At 42.9% G+C, this 23,214-nt stretch overlaps 1 protein-coding gene across 3 annotated transcripts in view; it reads right to left on the reverse strand.

The window, feature by feature from the left end:
• kiaa0513 (KIAA0513 ortholog) overlaps positions 1 to 23,214 on the reverse strand; it is a 92,174-nt gene that overhangs the window by 29,076 nt on the left and 39,884 nt on the right. For 2 of the 3 annotated variants that reach the window (XM_078544738.1, XM_078544737.1), the window contains exons 2-3: positions 9,263 to 9,733; positions 5,707 to 5,806 (exon numbers count right to left, since the gene is read on the reverse strand). In XM_078544738.1, the coding sequence (XP_078400864.1) occupies positions 5,707 to 5,806; positions 9,263 to 9,588 (426 nt within the window). In that variant the 5' untranslated portion in view covers positions 9,589 to 9,733. Of the gene's footprint in view, positions 1 to 5,706; positions 5,807 to 9,262; positions 9,734 to 22,041; positions 22,176 to 23,214 lie in introns of those variants that run through there. The other variant, XM_078544736.1, reaches the window with a different exon arrangement.

Below are 23,214 nucleotides of genomic sequence, written 5' to 3' on the forward strand. Positions count from 1 at the left end.
AGGGTGACCAACTTTCCTATATTTTAAGGGATTGTCTCTTATCTTGACTGTTTTTATTTCGAACAGCCGACAAGAGACTGAAACTTTTTGCTTTCTTGATGAGCATGCGCAACCTGGCCATCAGCCACCAGGGGGAGCTTTGGTCATCAGCATCTCCACTTTCTGCCAGCCATGCTAATATGTTATCCCCTACACCATGAATACCCTGATCAAATCTTCACTCAGCCTTCTCTTCTGCAAGGAGAACAGTCCAACTTCACCAATCTACCATCATAACTGAAGTTCTTCATCCCTGGAACCATTCTCATGGATCTTTTCTGCACTCTCTCCAATGCCTTCACATCCTTCCTAAAGTGCAGGGTCCAGAACTGAACGCAATACTTCAGCTGAGGCCAAACTAGTGACTTATACAAATTCAACATAACCTCTTTGCTCGTACTCTATGCCCCTATTAATAAAGCCCAGGATACTGTATGTTTTATTAACTGTTCTCTCAACCTGTCCTGCCACCTTCAATGATTTATGCACATATACACCCAGGTCCCTCTGCTCCTGCACCCCCTTTAGAGTTGTGCCCCTTATTTTATATTGTCTCTCCATGTTCTTCCTACCAAAATGCACCACTTCACATTTCTCCGCATTGAACTTCCTCTGCCACCTGTCTGCCCACTCCAGCATCTTGTCTACATCATTTTGAAGTTCCACACCATCCTCCTCCATTTACAATGCTTCCGAATTTTGTATCATCTGCAAACTTTGAAATTATCCCCTGTACACCAAGGTCTTGGTCATTAATATATATCTAGAAAAGTAAGGGTTCCAATACTGACCCCTGGGGAACTCCAAACCTTCCTCCAGTATAAAATGCATCCATTAACCACTGCTCTCCATTTCCTGCCACTTGGTCCATATCCATGTCGCTACTGTCCCTTTTATTCCATGAGCAATAACTGTGCTCACAAGTCTGTTGTGCAGCTCTGTATTTAAACCTCATGACATTCTGGTCACCATTCCCAAGGTCCCCACCCACAGTTACCTCATCTATTTCAATGCTCAGCAGCACCAGATCCAGCAACACCTCAGCCCCATCAGCCAGCTAACACCCAGCTAGAGGAGCGAGTCCATTCACACTGCAGGAATCCCATTCCCTTCATTCCATTTACTCCCCCTCTATCCCAATCAGTAAATGGTTAAATCTCCAGGAACAGTTATTCCTCCCCCTCTCTCTAGTCTGATGCTACATTTCCTCTTCTGTTGTCTTCCCACTTAATTGAAGATAGCTAACACGCCTGGAAGATGGGACAAATCTTTTTTTTCAGTCTCTAAGCTCCAGACATACAGACTCTGTCTGTGCCCTCCCTCTGTCTTCATCACCCTCTCCATTGCAAGGGTCCCATCACTAATCCCCTCCGCCTCCTTTCTCACTCAAAGAAACAGTGGATTAACACAACATGGATACTGGATTGGATCACTGCCTTACAGTATCACACAGAAAATAAGGAGGCCATTCGGTCCATCATGCCTGTGCCAGCTTTTTCAGAAAGCTACCTAATTAGTCTCAGGCCCCTGTTCTATCCCCATGATCCTGTAAATTTTACCAAAAGATTTTGCTGGTGAAAAGACAGAGGAAGCATGACTTAGGTACCTAGAATCTGAATGGCACAGATAGGCTAGAGACTCTGCCACTTGGACAGTGAGCACAAGCCATAAGAATCAAATTCACATTGAATTCAACAACTTTAGATCAGAGCCTCTGCCTGTATAGTTAAGAAATAGAGATACAAAATGGAAATAAAAATCAAACTTAAACTTTAAAACTAAAACTCATTCCTACCGCCTACAAATACCAATATAACTTACTTAAACTGAGTTTCAGCTTTAAAGTTTAAGTTGTATTTCTGTATCTGTGTGTTAAGAAAGGTCAAATTGAGTTTTAGTTTCAATTTAAAAGAGGCTGGCATTTCTAATGTGAGTTTTATGACCATAAGCTAAGTTAAGCAAACGAGAAGAATTGGGCTGTTGCCTAGCAACGGGGGTCCAGAGAGGCAGGTCCCTCCCACAGACACACGCCTAAAAAGTGGAAACAGCAGTTTGTTTTGGAAGCTGTTGGAGTTCAGCTGGTTTTGAAGATAGCTGACAGGGAAGCAACCTGGAAGGGTCAGATAACCATTCCCAAGCTAAGGAAAAACCCCAAAAATCCAGGGGAGCGGAAAAAGAGAAATTCCCAAACAGACCTTCTAGTCAAAGGAAGGACAGGTATCTGGAAAAGGTCCAGTTAAGTGAAGTTGAGTGAGGGGCAGAGAGAAAGGCTCCAAGCTTCAGATTTAACGAGACAAAAGCTGCAGAAAGTGAGAACAGCTTGCAAGAGGCATGAAGGTCCAAAGAGACAACTGAAGGTCTGTAACTCTTTGCTATGGGCACGTAGAGCAGTGATACTGTTGATGGCTGAGTCAGTGAGAGACTGTGCATGGAAGACAGCTTGAATGCACGTGGTGACCCAGGGGAGAGGAACATCGGAATGAGAGTTCAAAACCCTGGAGGTGAACTCTTGCGGAAGGTGTCGGAGACAAAGCATCGGTTTGGGAGAAAATTCCAAGGTGAGATCTTGGAGAGTGGAGATTGGAAACCCTCGTGTGACGGATGGAGTTCAGTGAGACTGGTTGGCTCACGGTGTAACAAGCGTCTGGGGGGAGCTGATGACAGATCCATAGCATCTGGTTGAGGTGGCATCTGTTCTGTCACTTGGTTTCAGAGTGTGGTGTGTCTGACCACAGGGTGCCATAGGTTTACATGGACTGAATACTTACTGTGAACATTAAAGTATAGGATAGTTTTTGAAACTTGTGTGATCCTTACAAATCTGTATATATCTGTAGACATATAGTTGTGGGTGAAGGAGTATTGTAAAATGGTTCATCATTTCTTGTTAAATAAATGTTTTATTCTTTTATTAAAAGGTAATTTGCTGACTCCAGTGACTCTGTTCAGTGACCATTCTCCATGTATCTAAACAAACAAATAAAAGTTGGGGTTTATCAAGCTGGGATCCACTCTGGGATCAGGCTTGTCCAGGGGTAACCTCAGCTGGGATTGTAACTGTATTTTGTTTCCTTTTACTTTGCTGGTTTGTTTCTTTCTCTACTGTTTCTCTCTCTTTTATTTTTGGATTGCAGCTGTTCACGATCCTGCCATTTACACCTCCTCTAGACGTATATTTTGTTTCTTTACTTGTCCCACTTCCTTTGGACTTGCACCATGAACCCTTTGTCATTTAATCTCTCCCGCCCTCCACCCTATCACAGACATTAAAACCTATTACATTTCTAACTTCTCTCAGTTCTGATGAAAAATCACAGACCTGAAATATTGACCGTGTTAAACATTGACGGTGTTTCTCTCTCCACAGATGCTGACTGACCTGCTGTGTATACTCAGCTTTTGCTGTTTTCATTTAAAATCAAATGGTTGAAGTGAGGTTAGAATGTAGCAGAGGATATTGGGCATAGAACTATAGAAAAGTTACGGTGCAGAAAGAGGCCATTCAGCCCATTGTGTCTGCGCCGACCAAAAACAGAAAAAACAAACTAGCCGCTCATTTTAATCCCACTTTCCAGCCCCTGGTCCATAGCCTTGCAGTTTACAGCGCTTCAGATGCAGATCCAGGTACCTTTTCAATGAGCTGGGTGCTTCAGCCTCAACCACCGACTGAGGCAGTGAATTCCAGACACCCACCACCCTCTGGATGAAAAAGTTCTTCCCCATGTCCCTTCTAATCCTTCTACCAATCACCTTAAACCTATGCTCCCTTTTAATTGACCCCTCAGCTAGGGGAAACAAGTGTTTCCTGTCTACCCTATTTAGGCCCCTCATAATTTTGTACACCTCAATTAGGTCACCCCTTAGCCGCCTCTGTTCTAAGGAAAACAACCCCAGCCTATCCAATCTCTCCTCATAGCTGCAATTTTCAAGCCCTGGCAACATTCTTGTAAATCTCCTCTGCACTCTCTCCAGAGCAATTATGTCCTTCCTGTAATGTGGTGACCAGAACTCTACACAAAATTCCAGCTGTGGCCTAACCAGCATTTTATACAACAGTTCCATCATTACGACCCTGATTTTGTATTCAATGCCTCGCCCAATAAAGGAAAGCATTATCCACCTGTCCTGTCACCTTCAAGGACCTGTGGACATGCACTCCAACGTCTCTCCCTTCCTCAACCCCTCTCAATAACTTCCCGTTTATTGAGTATTCCCTTGCTTTGTTTGTCCTCCCCAAATGCATTACCTCACACTTCTCCAGATTGAATTCCATTTGCCACTTTTCTGCCCACTCAACCAAACCATTGATATCATCCTGGAGTCGACAGCTATCCTTGTCAGTATCAACTACACAACCAATTTTTGTGTCATCTGCAAATTTCCCAATCATGTCTCCCACATTTAAATCTAAATCATTAATATATACAACAAACAGCAAGAGCCCCAACATTGAGCCCTGTGGAGCACCACTGGAAACCATTTTCCATTCGCAGAAACATCCATTAACCATTACCCTTCGTTTCCTGTCACTGAGCTAATTTTGATCCAACCTGCCACCTTCCTTTCACTTTCCTGTCCAGTCTGCCAAGTGGGATCTTGTCAAATGCCTTACTGAAATCCATGTAGACAACATCCACTACACTACCCTCATCAATCCTCTTTAATAGAAATTTTTGAGGAAGCAACAAGTTAGTAAGACACGGTCTTCCCCCAACAAAACCATGCTGACTGTCCCTGATCAACCTGTGCCTTTCTAAGTGACAGTTTATCCTGTAATCAGAATTGATTTCAATAATTTTCCCATCACTGAAGTCAGACTGACCGGTCTATAATTTTCTGGCCTATCCTTCGCAACCTTTTTAAATAATGGTACAACGTTCGCAGACCCAATCTGCTGGGACCTCGCCTGCATCTAGTGTGGATTGGAAAATGATCCTCAGAGCATCTGTTATTTCCTCCCTGGTTTCCTTCAACAGCCTGGGATACAATCCATCTGGCCCTGGTGATTTAGCCACCTTCAAGGATACCAGTCCCTCCAGTACTTCCTCTCTCACTATGCTTATTGTATCTAATATTTCACACTCCTCCTCATTAACTAGAATGTCTGCATCATCCCTCTCCTTAGTGAAGACAGAGACAAAGTACTCATTGAGAACACTGCCCACATCTTCTGCATCAACCCACAAGTTACAAGTTACCATGTACATCTCTGATAGGCCCTACATTTTCCTTAGTTATTCTCTTGCACTTAGTGTACTGGTAAAACATCTTAACATTTTCTTTGATTTTAGTTGCCAATATTTTTTCATATCCTCTTTGCTTTTCTAATTTCCAGTTTTACTTCACCCCTGTACTTTCTACACTCCTCTAGGCTTTCTACATTATTAAGTCTTTTGTGACAGTCATAAGCTTTCTTTTTCTGCAGAACAGAGCATCAGAAAGTGGTTAATTCTGGGTACAGCCCATGGTTGAGGTAGGGCAGATGGCCATTTATTGGTCCAAGCCTATGTTCCGTGACCACTTGCCATTAGCTTCAGAATATACCATCAGCCCCAGTGATAACTTGGTCCCAACTATTCCATCAGGAGGTTATCCTGACTGCTCAAACATCAGTGCGGGATAAACCCAGTTTGTAAGTTCACATGCTGCTCCCACCCTTGTTCACACCTGGGCGCTAACGTATTTTGCAAACCACTCTCTGCCTTGGCTGTTTTCCTCAGAGCACAGCTCTCCAAAGCGGGCTTTTTCCTCCTGGCCAATTTCTTCCCTGCAACATGAGAACGAGAGACAGAGTTAGGAGATGTTTTCATCAAAATTGAGACAAATCCCCTGCCCTTCCTCCTCCATCATCCCCCTCTCAGCCCATTCTCCTCCCCATCATCGTGTTTCATGCTCCCATGTTTCTTGTTGGAAACTCAGTTAACACTATCACAAGGTCAGAAGTGGGGATGTTCGCTGATGATTGCACAATGTTCAGCACCATTCACACCTCCTCAGACACTGAAGCAGTCCCTGTCCAAATGCAGCAAGACCTGGATAATAGCCAGGCTTAGGCTGACAAGTGGCAAGTAACATTCGCGCCACACAAGTGTCAGGCAATGACCATCTCCAACAAGACAGAATCCAACCTTCATCCCTTGACATTCAATGGCATTACTATCACTGAATCCCCCACTATCAACATCCTGGGGGTTACCATTGACCAGAAACTGAACTAGACCAGCAACTTAAATACTGTGGCTACAAGAGCAGATCAGAGGTTGGGAATTCTATGGTGAATAACTCGCCTCCTGACTCCCCAAAACCTGTCCACCATCTACAAGGCACAAGTCAGGAACGTGATGGAATATCTTCACTTGCCTGGATGAATGAGGCTCCAGCAACCCTCAAGAAGCTTGACACCATCCAGGACAATGCAGCCCACTTGATTGGCACCTCATCCACAATATATACATTCACCCTCTCCACCACTGATGCAAAATGGCAGCAGTGTGTACCATCTACAAGATGCACTGCAGCAACCCCTAAGCCTCCTTCGACAGCACCTTCCAAACCTGCAACCTCTATCACCTAGGAGAACACGAGCAGATGCATGGAAGCACCCCCACCTGCAAGTTCCCCTCTAAGCTACTCACCACTGTCACTGGGTCAAAATCCTGGAACTCCCTCCCTAACAGCACTGTGGGTGTACCTACACCACATGGACTGCAGCGGTTCAAGAAGGCGGCTCACCACCACCTTCTCAAGGGTAATTAGGGATGGGCAATAAATGCTGGCCCAGCCAGTGACATCCACATCTCATAAACGCATAAAAAAAAATTCAACAATGGAGCAAAGAATTGGGTAAAGAATTCCAAAAGTTCACAACCCTTTGATTGAAGTAATTTCTCATCTCAGTCTTAAATGATTAGCCCCTTACCCTGAGGCTCCCCTGTGTTCTAGATTTCCCAGCCAAGGGAAACAACCTCTCAGTGTCTACCCTATCAAGCCCCTTCATCATCTTGAATGTTTCAGTGAGATTACTTCTCATTCTTCTAAACTCCAGAGAATATAGACCCAATTTACTCAGCCTCTCATCTTGGATAACTTCCTCATCCTAGGTGCAATCTTTATTATTTTACTCCACCCCATTGCAATAGAGGCCAACATGCCATTTGCTTTCCTAATCACTAGCTGTACCTGCACGCCAACGTTTAGTGTTCCTCGTACAATCACACCCAAATCTCTTTGAATGCCAACGTTTACAAGTTTCGTACCTTTTCAAAAATATTCTGTTTATCTATCCATATACCAAAGTGAATATCCTCACATTATATACCATCTGCCACCATGTTGCCCATTCACATAACCTGTCTGTATCATCACTTTGCCACCTCTTTGTGTCCTCCATACAACTTGCACTCCTTGTATCGGCAGCAAACTTAGACACATTATTCACCTGCTCTTTGTCTAAGTCACTAATATAGATTCTAGATAACTGAGGCCCAGCACTTATCTTTGTGGCATTCCACATGTTACAGCCTGCCAACTTGAACATGCTCCATTTATCTGTTTCCTGCCTAATCTGCCACCCATGCGAATATATCACCCCAACTCCACATGAGCCCTTATCTTGTATATTAACCTTTTGTATGGCACCTTATTGAATGCCTTTTGGAAATCCAAGTATACTCCATCTACTGGTTCCCCTTTATCTACACTACTAGTTGCATCCTCAAAAAACTCCAAGAAATTTGTCAAATTTCTTAAAACCATGTTGACTTGTTCCAATTATACTATGCTTTTTTAAGTACATTTTTAATACTTCTTCAATAAAATATTCCAGCATTTCTCAATGACTGATGTCAGGTTAACTGGCCTGTAGTCCTCCTGGCTTCTATGCCTCGTTTCTTGAGTAGTGGTGTTACATTTGCACAGTACCAGTAATGGAGAAAATAATGGTATTAAAGTGTATTCTGTACTGCCAAACGGCATGAGTGACAAATCCTCAGGGCTAGATGGCTTCCATCCCAAGGTTAGAAAGGAAATAGATCAGGACATTGCAGATACCCTAAATATATTCTTCCAAAGTTCTCTCTTTAGAAACCATTCCTTTAGATTGGAAAGTTGCACATATCCATAATTTAAAAGGTGAGAGTGAGAAGCCAGGGAATTATAGGGCAGCTAGTCTAACATATGCTGTCAGGAAATTACTAGAGACTATAATTAAGGATAGAGACACTAAATATTTTGAAAATTTTCAACTGATCACAGAAAGTCAGCACAGAATGGTAAAGGGTAAACATAAAAACAATGCCATTGGCTCTGAAGCCCTTGGAAAGTCCTGAGGTCATGATATAAATGCAAGTTCTTTCATTCTTCTGTCGATTTTTAACTGACTATGCATCCTCTTTAAAATAAGGCAATAAGCAGATGTTGATGGGAAACCAACGATCAAACACCGTCCCAGGAACAGTAGATAGAAATCTTTAGTCAGAGCTTTCACAGAATGAAAGCAATACAAGCCAGTAATTAAGGGAATAGGAGGGATCTAGTAAACAGAGAGAGCTCTGATACTCCAGAGCCCAGCATCATCCTAGACCTATCCACTTTCCTGTGTTCATCAAAAGCATCTGGGACAAACTGACCTGTAACTGCTCTAAGCTAATTCCAACTCCCTAAGCCAGAATGGAAAATCTACTGGGCTTAATCATTGCTGGTGATATTTTTATTTTTAATTATAATCTTGGTGACAGTTTTCCTGGTATTTTCTCTCATTCTCTGTTGAGGGTGTTGACTCTTGCTGGTAGGGTATACTTCATTGGGTGCCAGTAATTCATTCAAGTGACCATCCTCATTGTGTGAGCCTTAACAGTGAGCATCAGTAAACTATTTAATCAATCATCTGCACACAGCCAGCAACAGTGAACAGGCGGCATCTTTCCAACATTTTCTGTTTGTATATCAGAAGCAGGGTCCGATTTCCCCTTCTGATTCCAGCACTGCTAACATAAACATAGCTGAGATCAGCAGACTTTAACAGACTGAATCAAACCTCAGATCTGCTGGTTGCCAAGTTTCAGTTACATTGAGTTGTCGGAGAAGATAGAAATACATTTTTAATCATGATTGGGTGAGGCTTTGAATTATTAAAACTGCTACAGCGACTGCACAAGAACGAAGAAAATTCTACGCTGCTATGACTACACAAACATCCAAACTCAGCTCTCATTCTACTGCTTACCTCCCACTGAAGATTTTCTCGACATATCTCCTCATGAACTCTCTACATTCCAATACTGCTTCATCATCCAACACTGAGTCAACACTCTGATGTGAAGAAGAGGATTCGTCTGATGAAGCTCTCCTAGAATTGTCCCAGGTAGTGTTTGTTGGTGAATCCTCCAAACCATTGTCGCTGTCCGCAGAGTCGGTGTCATCACTCTCGGTCCTGTCTGTCCTGTCACTGTGCCCAGTGCCAATGGCTTTGGTCAAACAAAGCGACTCATCCTTGATCGTGTCAGAATCAAGACCTTCAAGGTTCCCATGGGGAACATCCTGGGTGCCCATTCTGGCTGAGGAGGAACAGCACTGCAACTGTAGGCTTTATATGAATCTCAGATTGGTTCAGGTAGCCTGTTATTCCACCCAACAGTCCAGACCCACTCTGTACACCAGTACTGACTCCATCATCAGCCTGCAAGCATGTGGAGACCTGCAGTTAAACAAAACATATAAAATAAAACTGGAGGAAACAATTTGTACCAGAGATACTCAGTCCTCCACCTCTACTACTATGAATTTTGTCATCAAGGCAGATTATGGCTGGAGAATTAAACACTTTCCATTTCAGACAGTACAGTACGGGTTAGAGACAGAGTAAAACTCAAGACTACAAAGTGACAGCTTCAGAGGAGTTAGGGTCACTTCAGTCCTGTGGGCACATCCCCACTAGGAACTAGAATCATAGAATGCTACAGCATAGAAGGAAACCATTCAGCCCATCATGCCCATGCCAGCTCTCTGCAACAGCAACTCAGCCAGTCCCCTAGAGGGGGCAAGGACAGAGTCTATTTGGTCAGAGCCAGGAAACAATGGATGTACCATTATACAACTGAGTAAATTCAATAGGCATCAAATAGTGGGAAATATATGGGTGAAGAAATTTTCAAAGAAATTACAGAGACGTGCAAAAAAAAGAGTACTTAAGAACATAAGAAATAGGAACAGGAGTAGACCATTTGGCCCCTCGAGCCTGCTCCGCTATTCAATAAGATCATGGCTGATGATCTTGTGTTTCGATTTCCACATTCCCATCTAACCCCGATAACCTTTGATTCCCTTATCTATCTACTTTTGCCTTAAAAATATTCAATGACCCTGCCTCCACTACCTTCTGAGGCAGAGAATTCCAAAGTTGCACAACCCTCAGAGAGAAAAATATTCTCCTCATCTCTGTCCTAAAAGGGGGTCCCCTAATTTTAAAACAGTGCCCCCTAGTTCTGGACTCACCCACAAGAGGAAACATCCTTTCCACGTCCACCTTGTCAAGACCGTTCAGGACCTTGTATACTTCAATCAAATCACCCCTCGCTCTTCTAAACTCCAGTGGAAATAAGCCCAGTCTGTCCAAGGAAGATAAGATTGATAAGGAAGAGCCAGCATGGATTTCTAAAGGGGAAATCGTATTTAACTAACTTGGAGTTTTTTGAAGAGGTAACAGAAAAGGTTGATGAGGGTAATGCTGTTGATGTGGTGTACATGGACTTTGAAAAGGCATTTGACACAGTGCCACACAACCGACTTGTGAGAAAAGTTATTGCTCGTGGAATAAAAGGGACAGTAGCAACATGGATACAAAACTGGCTGAAAAATAGGAAGCAGAAAGTAATGGTCAATTCCTCGGGCTGGAGGAAGGTTTGTAGTGAAGTTTCCCAGGAGTGGGTATTGGGACCCTTGCTTTTCCTAATATATAGTAACGATCTAGATCTTGGTGTGCAGGGGACAATTTCAAAGTTTGCAGATGATACGAAGCTTGGGAGTGTTATGACCTGTGAGGAGGACGGTGTGGAACTTCAAGAGGACATAGATAAGTTGGAGGAGTGGGCAGATAGGTGGCAGATGAGGTTCAATGCGGAGAATTGTGAGGTGATGCATTTTGGTAGGAAGAACATGGACAGACAATATAAAATAAGGCGTGAAATTTTGAAGGGGGTGCAAGAGCAGAAAGATTTGGGTGTATATGTGCATAGGTCATTGAAGATGGCAGGACAGGTGGAGAGAGCAGTTTAATAAAGCATATAGTATCCTGGGCTTTATAAATAGGGGCATAGAGTACAAGAGCAGAGAGGTTATGCTGAATTTATATAAGACACTCGTTAGACCTCAGCTGGAATATTGTGCACAGTTCTGGGCACCATATTGTAGGAAGGATGTGAAAACATTGGAGAGAGTGCAGAGGAGGTTTACAAGAATGGTTCCAGGGATGAGAAACTTCAGCTATGAGGAAAGGTTGGAGAAGTTGGGGCTGTTTTCCTTGGAGAGGAGAAGGCTGAGGGGAGATTTGATAGAAGTTTTCAAAATCACGAGGCAGCTGGACAGAGTAGATAGGGAGAAGCTGTTCCTGCTCGTAAAAGGATCAAGAACGAGAGGGCACAGGTTTAAAGTGATTTGCAAAAGAAGCAAGTGTGACATGAGAAAAAACTTTTTCACACAACAAGTGGTTCGGGTCTAGAAAGCACTGCCTGGAAGTGTGGTGGAGGCAGGTTCAATAGAGGCATTCAAGAGCGCATTAGATGATTATTAGAATAGAAACAATGTGCAGGGGTATGGGGAAAAGACAGGGCAATGACACTAGGTCATAATACTCGTTTGGAGAGCCAGTGCAAATACGATGGACCGAATGGCCTCCTTCTGAGAACAAAGAACAGTACAGCACAGGAACAGGCCCTTCGGCCCTCCAAGCCTGCGCCGATCATATTGCCTGTCAAACTAAAACATTTTGCACTTCCGGGGTCCGTATCCCTCTCTTCCCATCCTATTCATGCATTTGTCAAGCTGCCTCTTAAACACCACTATCGTACCTGCTTCCACCACCTCCTCTGGCACCGAATTCTAGATACTCTCTACCCTCTGCGTAAAAAACTTGCCCCGCACATCTCCTCTAAAGTTTTCTCCTCTCACCTTAAAACTATGTCCCCTAGTAACTCACTCTTCCACCCTGGGAAAAAGCTTCTGACTATCTACTCTGTCCACGCCACTCATAATTTTGTAAACTTCTATCAAGTCGCCCCTCAATCTCCGTCACTCTAGTGAGAACAATCCGAGTTTCTCCAACCTCTCCTCATAGCTAATAACCTCCAGACCAGGCAGCTTCCTGGTAAACCTCCTCTGCACCCTCTCTAACGCCTCCATGTCCTTCTGGTAATGTGGCGACCAGAATTGCACGCAATATTCCAAGTGTGGCCTAACCAAGGTTCTATACAGCTGCAGCATGACTTCCCAGCTTTTATACTCAATACCCCTGCAGATGAAGGCAAGCATGCCATATGCCTTCCTGACTACCTTAACCACCTGCGTTGCCACTTTCAGTGACCTATGGGCCTGTACACCCAGATCCCTCTGCCCGTCGATGCACTTAAAGGTTCTGCCATTTACTGTATAATTCCTACCTGTATTAGACCTTCCAAAATGCATTACCTCACATTTGTCCGGATTAAACTCCATCTACCATTTCTCCGCCCAAGTCTCCAACTGATCTATATCTCGTTGTATCCTTTGACAATCCTCTTCACTATCTGCAACTCCTCCAACCTCAGTGTTGTCTGCAAACTTACTAATTAACCCAGTTACGTTTTCCTCTAAATCATTTACGTATACTACAAACAGCAAAGGTCCCAGCACTGATCCCTGCGGGACTCCACTAGTCACAGCTCTCCATTCAGAAAAGCACCCTTCCACTGCTACCCTCTGTCTTCTATGACCAAGCCAATTCTGTATCCATCTTGGCAGATCACCTCTGATCCCGTGCAACTTTACCTTCTGTACCAGTCTGCCATGAGGGACCTTGTCAAAGGCCTTACTGAAATCCATGTAGATAACATCCACTACCCTTCCATCGTCGATCATCTTTGTCACTTCCTCGAAAAACTCGATCAAGTTAGTGAGACACAACCTCCCCTTCACAAAACCATGCTGCCTCTCACTAATATGCCCATTTGCTTCTAAATGGTAGTAAATCCTGTCCTAGTAAACCTCCTCTGAACCGCCTCCAATGCATTTACATCCTTCCTTAAATGAGACCACCAAAACTGCACACAGTATTCGAGGTGCGGTCTCACCAATGCCCTGTATAACTGAAGCATAACATCCTTAACTTTTATGTTCAATTCCTCTCGCATTCCATCAGCCTTCTTAATTACTTGCTGTACCTGCATACTAACTTTTTGTGACTCACTTACTAGAACACCTAGGTCCCTCTGCACCTCAGAATTATGCAGCCGCTCTTAGTAGTTATAATGGGGGGCTTGAATTATCCTAATATAGGCTAGGATAGTAATAGTGTGAAGGGCAAAGAGGGACAAGAGTTTCTGAAGTGTATTCAGGAGAATTTGCCACATCAGTATGTTTACAGTCAAATAACAAATGAGGCATTGTTGAACCTGGTTCTGAGGAATGAGGTGGGCCAAGTGGATCAAATGTCAATAGGGAAACATTTAGGGGACAGTGATTATTTTGTCATAAGGTTTAAGTTAAGCATGGACAAAGACAAGGAGGAATCCAGAATAAAAATACATAATTAGAAGAGGATTAATGGATCTGGCCCAGGTAAATTAGAGTCAAAGATTAACAGACAAAACTGCAAGGGAACAATGGGCTTTCAAGAAGGAGATAGTTTGGGTACCGTCAAGGTACATTTCAACAAATGGGAAGATAGGACAAACAAAGCCAGAACTCCCGGGATGACAAAAGAGATAGAGAGTGTAAGGTGAAGCAGAAAAAGGATGCCCATGATAGATGTCAGGTTGATAAAACAAGTGAGAACCAGGATGAACAAAGGAAACTCAGAGGGGAAGTGAAGAAAGAAATAAGGGGAGCAAAGAGAGAGTCTGAGAGGAAACTGGCAGCAAAATTGAGGGAATCCAAAAGTCTTCTCTAAGCATATAATTAGCAAAAAAGAGGTAAAAGGAGGGCTGGGGCCAATTATAGACCAAAAAGGGAATTTATGCATGGAGACAGGAGGCATGGCTGAGATATCTGATCAAATGTCTTTCGAAAGTCCATGTACACCAATCAATCGCATTATTCTCATAAACCTGCTCCGTTACCTTATCGAAAAACTCAGTCAAGTTAGTTAATACAATTTACCTTTACCAAATCAGTACTGGCTTTCTTTAGTTAATCAAGACTTGAACAAGGTGTAACACTTGCAATTCTACAGTTCTCTGGTACCACCCCTGTATCTGAGAAGGGTTGGAAAATTATGGCCACAAATTCCACCCTTACTTCCCTCAGTATCCTCAGGTGTATCCTATTCCATCAGGTCCTGATGACTTATCAACTAAGTACAGCTAGCCTTTCTATCCTCCTCTTTATCCTCCTCTTTATCCTCTTTAATCCCACCCAGCTTGATATACCTCCTCTTTCATCATGACTTTGACAGCATCTGCTTTCCTTGGTAATTCTTCCTTCCGTTTTACTATTTATATGTTTACAGAAGATCAGATTCCCTTTCATGTTAGCTGCTCCTTAACCGGATGATGGATAATATCTGTCATCACTCTGTTACCTTGGACACTTTTTACGCATGACTAAAATGCATGTTATATCTAGGTGTGTTAAGTTTTGCACCCTCACAAATCAATTCAGATTTTAAAATTGCTCCACCATTAGTGGCTGTGCCTTCAACTGCCTCAGCCCTAAGATCTGGAATTCCTTCCCCAACCTTTGCCTTTCTCTTCTTTAAAAAACTCTTTAAAAGGTACCTCCTTGATCAAGCTTTGTACGCATGGAGACAGAGGGCACAAAAGCGGCAAGAGAGTGTGGAAATTCAGGTCATAAAAATGGAGAGCGAGAGTTTGGAACTATAAAAGCAGAGGGAGTTCAGCGAGAGAGGTCATAGAGGTGGACAGAGTTCAGCAAGAGGGGCTAGTTACTGTGGAGCTTGTGAACAGTCAAAGCCGCATTCAGAAACAAAATTCGGAGTGTGTTGCCACAGGAAAATTCTAAGTTGATTGGCTAGTGAATATTGCAGCTTGGAGGCTGATTCTTAACAACTGGAAAATTAAAAGTGGTAAAAATATTAAGTAGCAATAATAAATAACAAGTGAGCAGTTGGTGAGTATTATCTTATCTTTTATTTTTCAGTAACACTTATTACTAGTAAGGCATATGAACTATTAGTAAGATTTATCAGTATTAGTAAGGTTTAAGCAAAGTAGTAAGGTGTATTAATATTGATAAGGTTTTTTTTAGCAGTAGCAAGGTTAACTAATAAATAAGGGAATGGCAGGGCTGCTCCAACCTCGACAGTGAACATCCTGTGCTATGTGGCAACACCAGGATGTTTCCTGTGCCCTGGATAACCTTTTGTGCAGGATGTGTCATCAGTTGCTGCAGCTCGAGCTCCAGGTTTCAGAACTTGAGCAGCAGCTGGTGTCACTGCAGTGCATCCACGAGGTTGAGGGCTTCATGGATAGCACATTTATAGATGTGCTCACCCTGCAGCTTAAAGGTATGCAGGGAGAGGGGGAATAGGTGACTGCCAGACAGCCAAAAAGAAACAGGCAGGTAGTGCAGGAGTACCCTGAGTACATCCCACACTCCAACCAGTATTCAGTTCTGTATTCATCAAAGAGGGTTGATGAGGGTAATGCTATTGATGTGGTGCACACAGACTTTCCAAAAGGCATTGGATACAGCGCCGCACAACAAACTTGTGAGAAAAGTTGTAACTCAGGAATAAAAGGGATAGTAGCGACATAGATTAAAAAAAAATTGGCTGAGTAACAGGAAGCAGAGAATAATGGTCAATGAATATTGTTCGGGCTGGAGGAAGGTTTGTAGTGGAGTTCCCCAGGGGTCGGTATTGAGACCTTTGCTTTTCCTGATATATATTAATGATCTAGATCTAGGTATACAGGGGACATTTTCAAAGTTTTCAGATGACACAAAACTTGGAAGCATTGTAAACTGTGAGGACAACAGTGTAGAACTTCAAAAGGACATAGACAAGTTGGTGGAGTGGGTAGATAAGTGGCAGATCAAGTTTAATGCGGAGAAGTGTGAGGTGATGCATTTTGGTAGGAAAAACATGGAGAGAAAATATAAAATAAGGGGTACAATTCTAAAGGGCATGCAGGAACAGAGGGACATGGGTGTATATGTGCATAGATCATTGAAGGTGGCAGGACAGGTGGAGAGAGTTAATAAAGCATAGAGTATCCTGGGCTTTATTAATAGGGGCATAGAGTACAAGAGCAGGGAGGTTATGGTGAACTTGTAGAAGACACTAAGTTAGACCTCAGCTGGAGTACTGTGTACAGTTCTGGGCACTACACTATAGGAAGGATGTGAACGCATTGGAGAGAGTGCAGAAGAGGTTTACAAGAATGGTTTCAAGGATGATAAACTTCAGCTATGAAGATAGATGGGAGAAGTTGGGACTGTTCTCCTTGGAGTGGAGATGGCTAAGAAAAGATTTGAGAGAGGCATTCAAAATCATGAGGGGGCTGTACAGTGGATAGGGAGAAACTGTTCCTGCTCGTAAAAGGACGGAGAACGAGAGGGCACAAATTCAAAGTGATTTGCGAAAGAAGCAAATGTGATGTCAGAAAAAACGTTTTCACACAGAGTCTGAAATGCACTGCCTGGAAGTGTGGTGGAGGCATTCAAGGAGGCATTGTTTCTATTCAAATAATCATCCAATGTGCAGGGTTACGGGGAAATGGCAGGTGAATGGCACTAAGTCAAAATGCTCATTTGGAGAGCTAGTGCAGATACAATGGGCTGAATGGCCTCCTTCTGCACCGTAACAATTCTGTGATTCTGAGTAACTCACCTCCTGACCCCTCAAAGCCTGTCCGCCATCTACAAGGCACAAGTCAGGAGTGTGATGGAATACTCTCCATTTGCCTGGATGAGTGCAGCTCCAACAACACTCAAGAAGCTCGGCTCCATCCAGCACAAAACAGCCCACTTGATTGTGGGATGCGCCCCATCCACCAACATTCACTCCCTCCACCATCGGCACGCAATGGCAGCAGTGTGTGCCATCTACAAGATGCACTACAGGAACTCACCAAGCCTCCTTAGACAGCACCTTCCTAACTCATGACCACTACCATCTAGAAGGACAAGGGCAGCAGATGCATGGGAACACCATCACATGCAAGTTCCCCTCCAAGCTGCACACCATTCTGACTTGGAAATATATCGCCGTTCCTTCACTGTCGCTGGGTCAAAATCCTGGAACTCCCTCCCTAACAGCACTGTGGGTGTACCTACACCACATGGACTGCAGTGGTTCAAGAAGGCAACTCACCACCACCTTCTCAAGGACAATTAGGGATGGGCAATAAATGCTGGCTTAGCCAGCGATGCTCAATCATATGAACAATTAAGAAAAAAGTTACATCCTCAAAAAACACTAATAAATTTGTCAAGCAAGATTTCCCTTTCGTAAAACCATGCTTATTTCTTCTAATCTATACTTTTCTAAGTGCATTGTTAAGACTTCCTTAATAAGAGATACCAGCAGTTTCCTAATGACTGATGTCAGGCTAACTGGCCTGTAGTTCAGTTCTCTGTCACCCTCCTTTCTTGAATAGCGGGGTTACATTTGCTAACTTCCAATCTGCAGGGACCGTTCCTAAATCTAAGGAATTTTGGACAATCATAGCTGCAGAGATGGTGGATACACTAGCTGTCTCTTTTCAAAACCTATGGTGTATGCCATCAGGTCTTGGGGATTTGTCAGATCTTAATCTTTTAAATTTCTCCAATACATTTTCTCTGCTGATATTAATTACTTGAATTTCCTCGTCCTCTTTAGCCCCTAGGTTACCCTCTATTTCTGGAAGGCAATTTGTGCCTTCTACTGTGTGAGACAAAATATTTGTTCAATACCTCTGCTATTTCCTCATTCCCCATGATAATTTCACCCGTCTCTGCTTGTAAGAGACCAATGTTTACTTTAGCTATTCTCTTATTTTTTAAGCTTAAACTCGTTACGTGGCTGAGTGTCAAATTTTGTTTTATAATGCTCCTGTGAAACACCAGGTAAGTTTTACAATATCAAAGGTGATTTACAACTGCAATTGTTGCATTGTTAGAGAGAAAAGAAGACTGTGTGCTAAACGATCATTCTCTGATAATGGACAGGACAATGCATTAGGAAGCAGGCCACTTGGCTACGATCCCAGCTAGTAGTGTGTGGTGTATGGGTACAAAAGAATAGGACAAATGACTCAGTGCCTCAGTAATGCTTAGCGAGACCTTGTTTAACCTGTTGGATGGTTTCATTACCGAGAAGAGGTGGGAAAACTGTACTCGCCTGTTGACATTGTTGGTCCAACCAAAGCTTTAATCCTCCTGAATATTGTATCTTGCTCTATACAGATTTGTGTGGTTTTAAACCAGTCCAGGTAAAGGGGTGAGTCAAGTAACTCCACCATCCTTGACAATGAGTCACCAGAGAGCATGATTGTTTTAGGATAACAATCCTCAATGAGATATCTGGAGAAATGTCTTGTATCTGGGCTCTCCACATTTTCTGTCCACTTTTAATCACTCAGTTCAGCTCTTTCACACCAGCCAGACTGATACAATTCTCTAACTCTCCTTATACAGCACAGTAGCAATAAAAACAAAAGCACCAGAATGCTGGAAATCTGACACAGGAGAAAACACCAGCTGTGCAGTGTGGGTCCATCATCATCATCATCGAAAAAGAAAAGCGCACTAGTCTGTCAGTGCAGTCAGTGTCCTGCTTTACACTTGCAGCATTTTCTGTCTTTACTTTATTGGAGTCCTGTATTAGAGTATAGAAACCTTCACATTCCACCCTTTAATCCAGCTCAATACCATTAACTTGAGCCATTGCGCCAACAGGGCAAAGCCAATTCTGATTTCAGTGCTCCTTTCAACAAATGTTAAATATAGCAAAAACAGAAAATGCTGGAAATACTAAAGTCAATCTCAATGAGTTCTGTTTAAGTTGTAGACACTTCATCAAAGCATGAAGCACCCGTTTAACATGCGGTTAGCTGCACACCGAGCACTGTGCAATGTAATTAATTATGAATGCTGGGCAGATTGAAAAGTGGAGGACTAGGGAGTACAGTCTAAAAATTAGAGGCAGACTTTTCAGGAGTGAAATTAAGAGACACTTCCACACCAAAAGGGTGACAGTAGTTTGGAACTTGCTTCTGCAAACAGCAACTGATGTGAAATTAATTGGTAATTTTGAAACTGAGATTGATAGATTTTTGTTAATTACTGAGGAATATGGGGCAAAGATGGGTATATCAGCCATGATCTCACTAAATGGTGGAACAGGATCAAGGTGCTGAATGGCTGCCTCCTGCTCCGATGTTCCTCTGAATTCTCTGCTTTCGATAACTTCAGTCAGCAATACTTGCTGTTTGCATCAGTAAAGCTTGCTGGTTACTGAGTGATATTCACCCTTGTCCAGTCCCAGGAATCTTTAATTGGTTTTATAAAATAATCAGGCACAGAGATTTAAAATTAGGCTGTTCAAATGCGCTGAAAGATTGCCTAAGTGTTTGGAAGATGTGTGTTCAGTTGTAAGATAGAATTGCAGATGCTTCATTAAGTTAACCTGTTACAGCAGAGATACCCTGTAGAAAGACCCTCTCCCTCTGAATTAAAATACTACTTTGCTATTTATGAGGTTTTGGTGCTGAAATACAACAATTATCTGCACTGTACTCCCAGCGACACCCATGCACTCTGTGTTCAATGTATGAACCTCCACTGATGGCATTCAGAAGGAGCAGTCCTGATGCACATTCTCAGCTGAATAACACATGCGCACAAACGCAAAGATCATTCAGGTCAGCTCCTCCAGCAAGAGTCATTGCTCCTGAAAAGTGGCAATAGAAGAAAACCCCAGAAAGCAGAAACAAAATAAACCATGTCTAAGTCACTGAAGCATATCACGAGCCTGAGGGCCACCTGCAACTCTCTGTTTTCTGAAATACAAACTTACTGGTGAGAGTCAACCTGCCAAACAAGGACCTTTCCATTGGAACAAAGAATAAACTGTCCCAACCCATCTTCATAACTTGCAGCAGTGGGGGCAGAGAGAGAATCGACTCCAGAAGCCGCTCTGCCTTCTCTCTAGTGCCCATGAAATAGATAGGGCATTGTGAGCAGTACTGGAACTAAAGCCCCAGTGTTTTGACCTGTGTCAGGCTGTCCCACATAGCCTGACCTTGAAGGGAAACTAATTAAAGTAGTGGTAATGGGTAAGCTCGGTTAAAAGCACAGCCTGTCCCCAAATGAGTACACTAGGAGAAAATAATCTCAAATATAAATGAAACAGCTCCATGCTTGGCTGTACAACACTGCTATTATGTCAAAAGCACTGTTGGAAAAACACACAGAGGGACTAACACTGACAGACGTTGAAACTATTTTATGACAATCCACAGGTGGAATAACCCAAGGGAATTTTTTCCCATGGTGAGTTACATTCAAACATAACCAGATTATCTCAACAATGTACTCTCAGCCAACATTATGCACTCAACATTTCTCAGCTCTGGTTCACTAAAATTTAGTTTTAAAAATGTGTTTAGAAATAGAAAATGCTGGAAAAACTCAGCAGGTCTAACAGCATCTGTGGAGAGAAAAAACAGAGTTAACGTTTCGAGTCCGTGTGACTTCTTCAGAGCTGTTGGGCCTGCATTTTCTGTGTTTAAAAATCTTAGCTGAGCTGCTCAGAGACCGAGAAACACCTGAAAAGGGATCTCAATGGCAAACAAACCCTAACAGCAGCGAAACAGACACAGGCAAGCACCCAACACCCACATGGACAGTTTACACAAGTTCATTAATACCAACTAAAGTTGCAAATCAGAGATTACTTCTTTGATTCTATAAAAAAGCATCAGTGCTCAACTGTACACAGCTTTGCATTGGAATTTAGAGTCTCTATTTGCAAATAAACTCTCCAAGGATGAGTGAATTTATCTAGTGTACAGCTGAAATGTAGAGACCACAAAGTCTCTAGGTTGAATAGCTAAAGTGTACAGTTAGCTGACAGGAGGCATGGTAGTAGCATGCTACAATATGGACTCAATGCCAGAGGTAGTGAGGGCAAAATCTGCCAGACCTCCCTTTCTAATAGGTAACAACCGAGTCCTGTTGGAAAGTGTGGGGCAACTGGGGCATCACTTGGAGTTTCCAGGTCTGAGATCTTTGTAGGGGAAGGTTATCAAGGGATATGGAGAAAAAGGCAGGGAAATGGCAATGAAGTGCAGATCAGCCATAACCTAATGAACAGCAGAAGAGGCTCAAAGGGCTGAATGGCTTCTTCTCTTTCTGTGTGTTGGATATCAGGTAATGATTGGATTGGAGTGGGATGGTTGTACAGTAATTCCCCTCTTAGTCTCACTGCAAATAATCAACCCACACCATCACAGTGCGGAAAGTGGGGGTGGGGGGCTGTGAATTTATCCTCCTGACAGCATCCAGGGAGGGAAGTGATCAAATTCAGTAGTTTTGCTGCGTCAAACGATTGCGTGTAGAAGCTGAGCAGCACTTTCTGTTCCTGGCAGCTGCAAGATTAGCAGATTCTCACCCACTTTCTCAACAATCGCACCGACTCACTACGAATTTTGGTAATTTGGCTACAACCTAGAGGAAACAACGCTGCACAGGCTTACAGGCAGAATAATAATTCAACAGGATAAAGCAAACACTCGGCCCAATAATGAGTAAACGCAACAATGCTTTCAAAAGTAAGAGGATAGCCACGCTTTATTGTTCAGTCTGTACCTGGGGTTTCTGGGTTCACAGCTCTCCTCTAGCTACACGCTCTCTTCTCTTTCACTTTTGATGTCCCTCTCATAAACTGAATAACTCCGAAGAAATGATAGGTGAACACGTCTCCCGTTTCCAGCGTGGGAGGAGACTCGCGGAACTGGGAAAGGCTGGGGGAGGGAAGGTCGCTGATCTATCCTATCACAGAGCTGGGATTGGCTGAGTGAATTGTTTCTGCACTTCATATTTCAAAGGACAGTGTTCTGAAAAACTTCAAACTTCAAAATCCCTTTCAAGCGTCAACTGTGTATGACAGTATGACAAGTAAAGATCAACTCAGGTCAGGGAGGATGGGGCAAACAGTGTTACAACATTGTAGTCCTAATTTTCTGATAAAAACTTCCTTTGTGCACAGAAATTACGCTGGCGTTGTCTTCCTCCATAAGAAGGGCTTTCAAATAGACACCTCACTTTGAATACCATTGCACTGTGTGTAATGACCATGTTGAAATGTCTGTAATGTTCATTGATTGTATTGAAGAGCCTCATGATCTATGTGGGAAACTTGAATCTGATTGCACTTTTTGTGATGGCCATTTTGAAATGTATTGTAATGTTCTTTCACATATTTTATAAGTATATTTTTCCAAAAAAAACAGACGCCTCCCTTTTACACTACACCCTTGACTCCGCCGATGCTGCCAGACCTGCTGAGTTTTTCCAGTTATTTCTGTTTCTGTTTTTGTTTTGGATTTCCAGCATCCGCAGTTCTTTGCTTTTAACCCTTGGCACATTTTGGTTGCAGTGTGTGCGAAATGTACAATATGCAAATTAACAGCTCAATGCTGTCGCTTCAATAAGCAGCTGTGACCTTCAGCACTGAGAAAGATAATTAGCAGTGTTGTGGGAATACCACAGCCTGAAAACTTCCCTCCAAGACACACACCATCACAACTTGGAACTATCGCCTTCCTTCACTGTTACTAGATCAAAAACTGGAACTCACTCCTTACAGTACTACATCTGTACCTACACCACACAGACTACAATGACAGCAATTAAAGATGGACACCAAATGGTCTTGCCAGCGACATTCACACCCTACAAACAAATGAAAAAAAACTGGAGTATTGTGTCCAATTCTGGGCACCAACTTTAAGAATGTGATAACTTTCGATAGGGTACAGA

The sequence above is a fragment of the Cetorhinus maximus genome, chromosome 6 (assembly GCF_964194155.1).
Source record: "Cetorhinus maximus chromosome 6, sCetMax3.hap1.1, whole genome shotgun sequence".
Classification (NCBI taxonomy): Eukaryota; Metazoa; Chordata; class Chondrichthyes; order Lamniformes; family Cetorhinidae; genus Cetorhinus; species Cetorhinus maximus.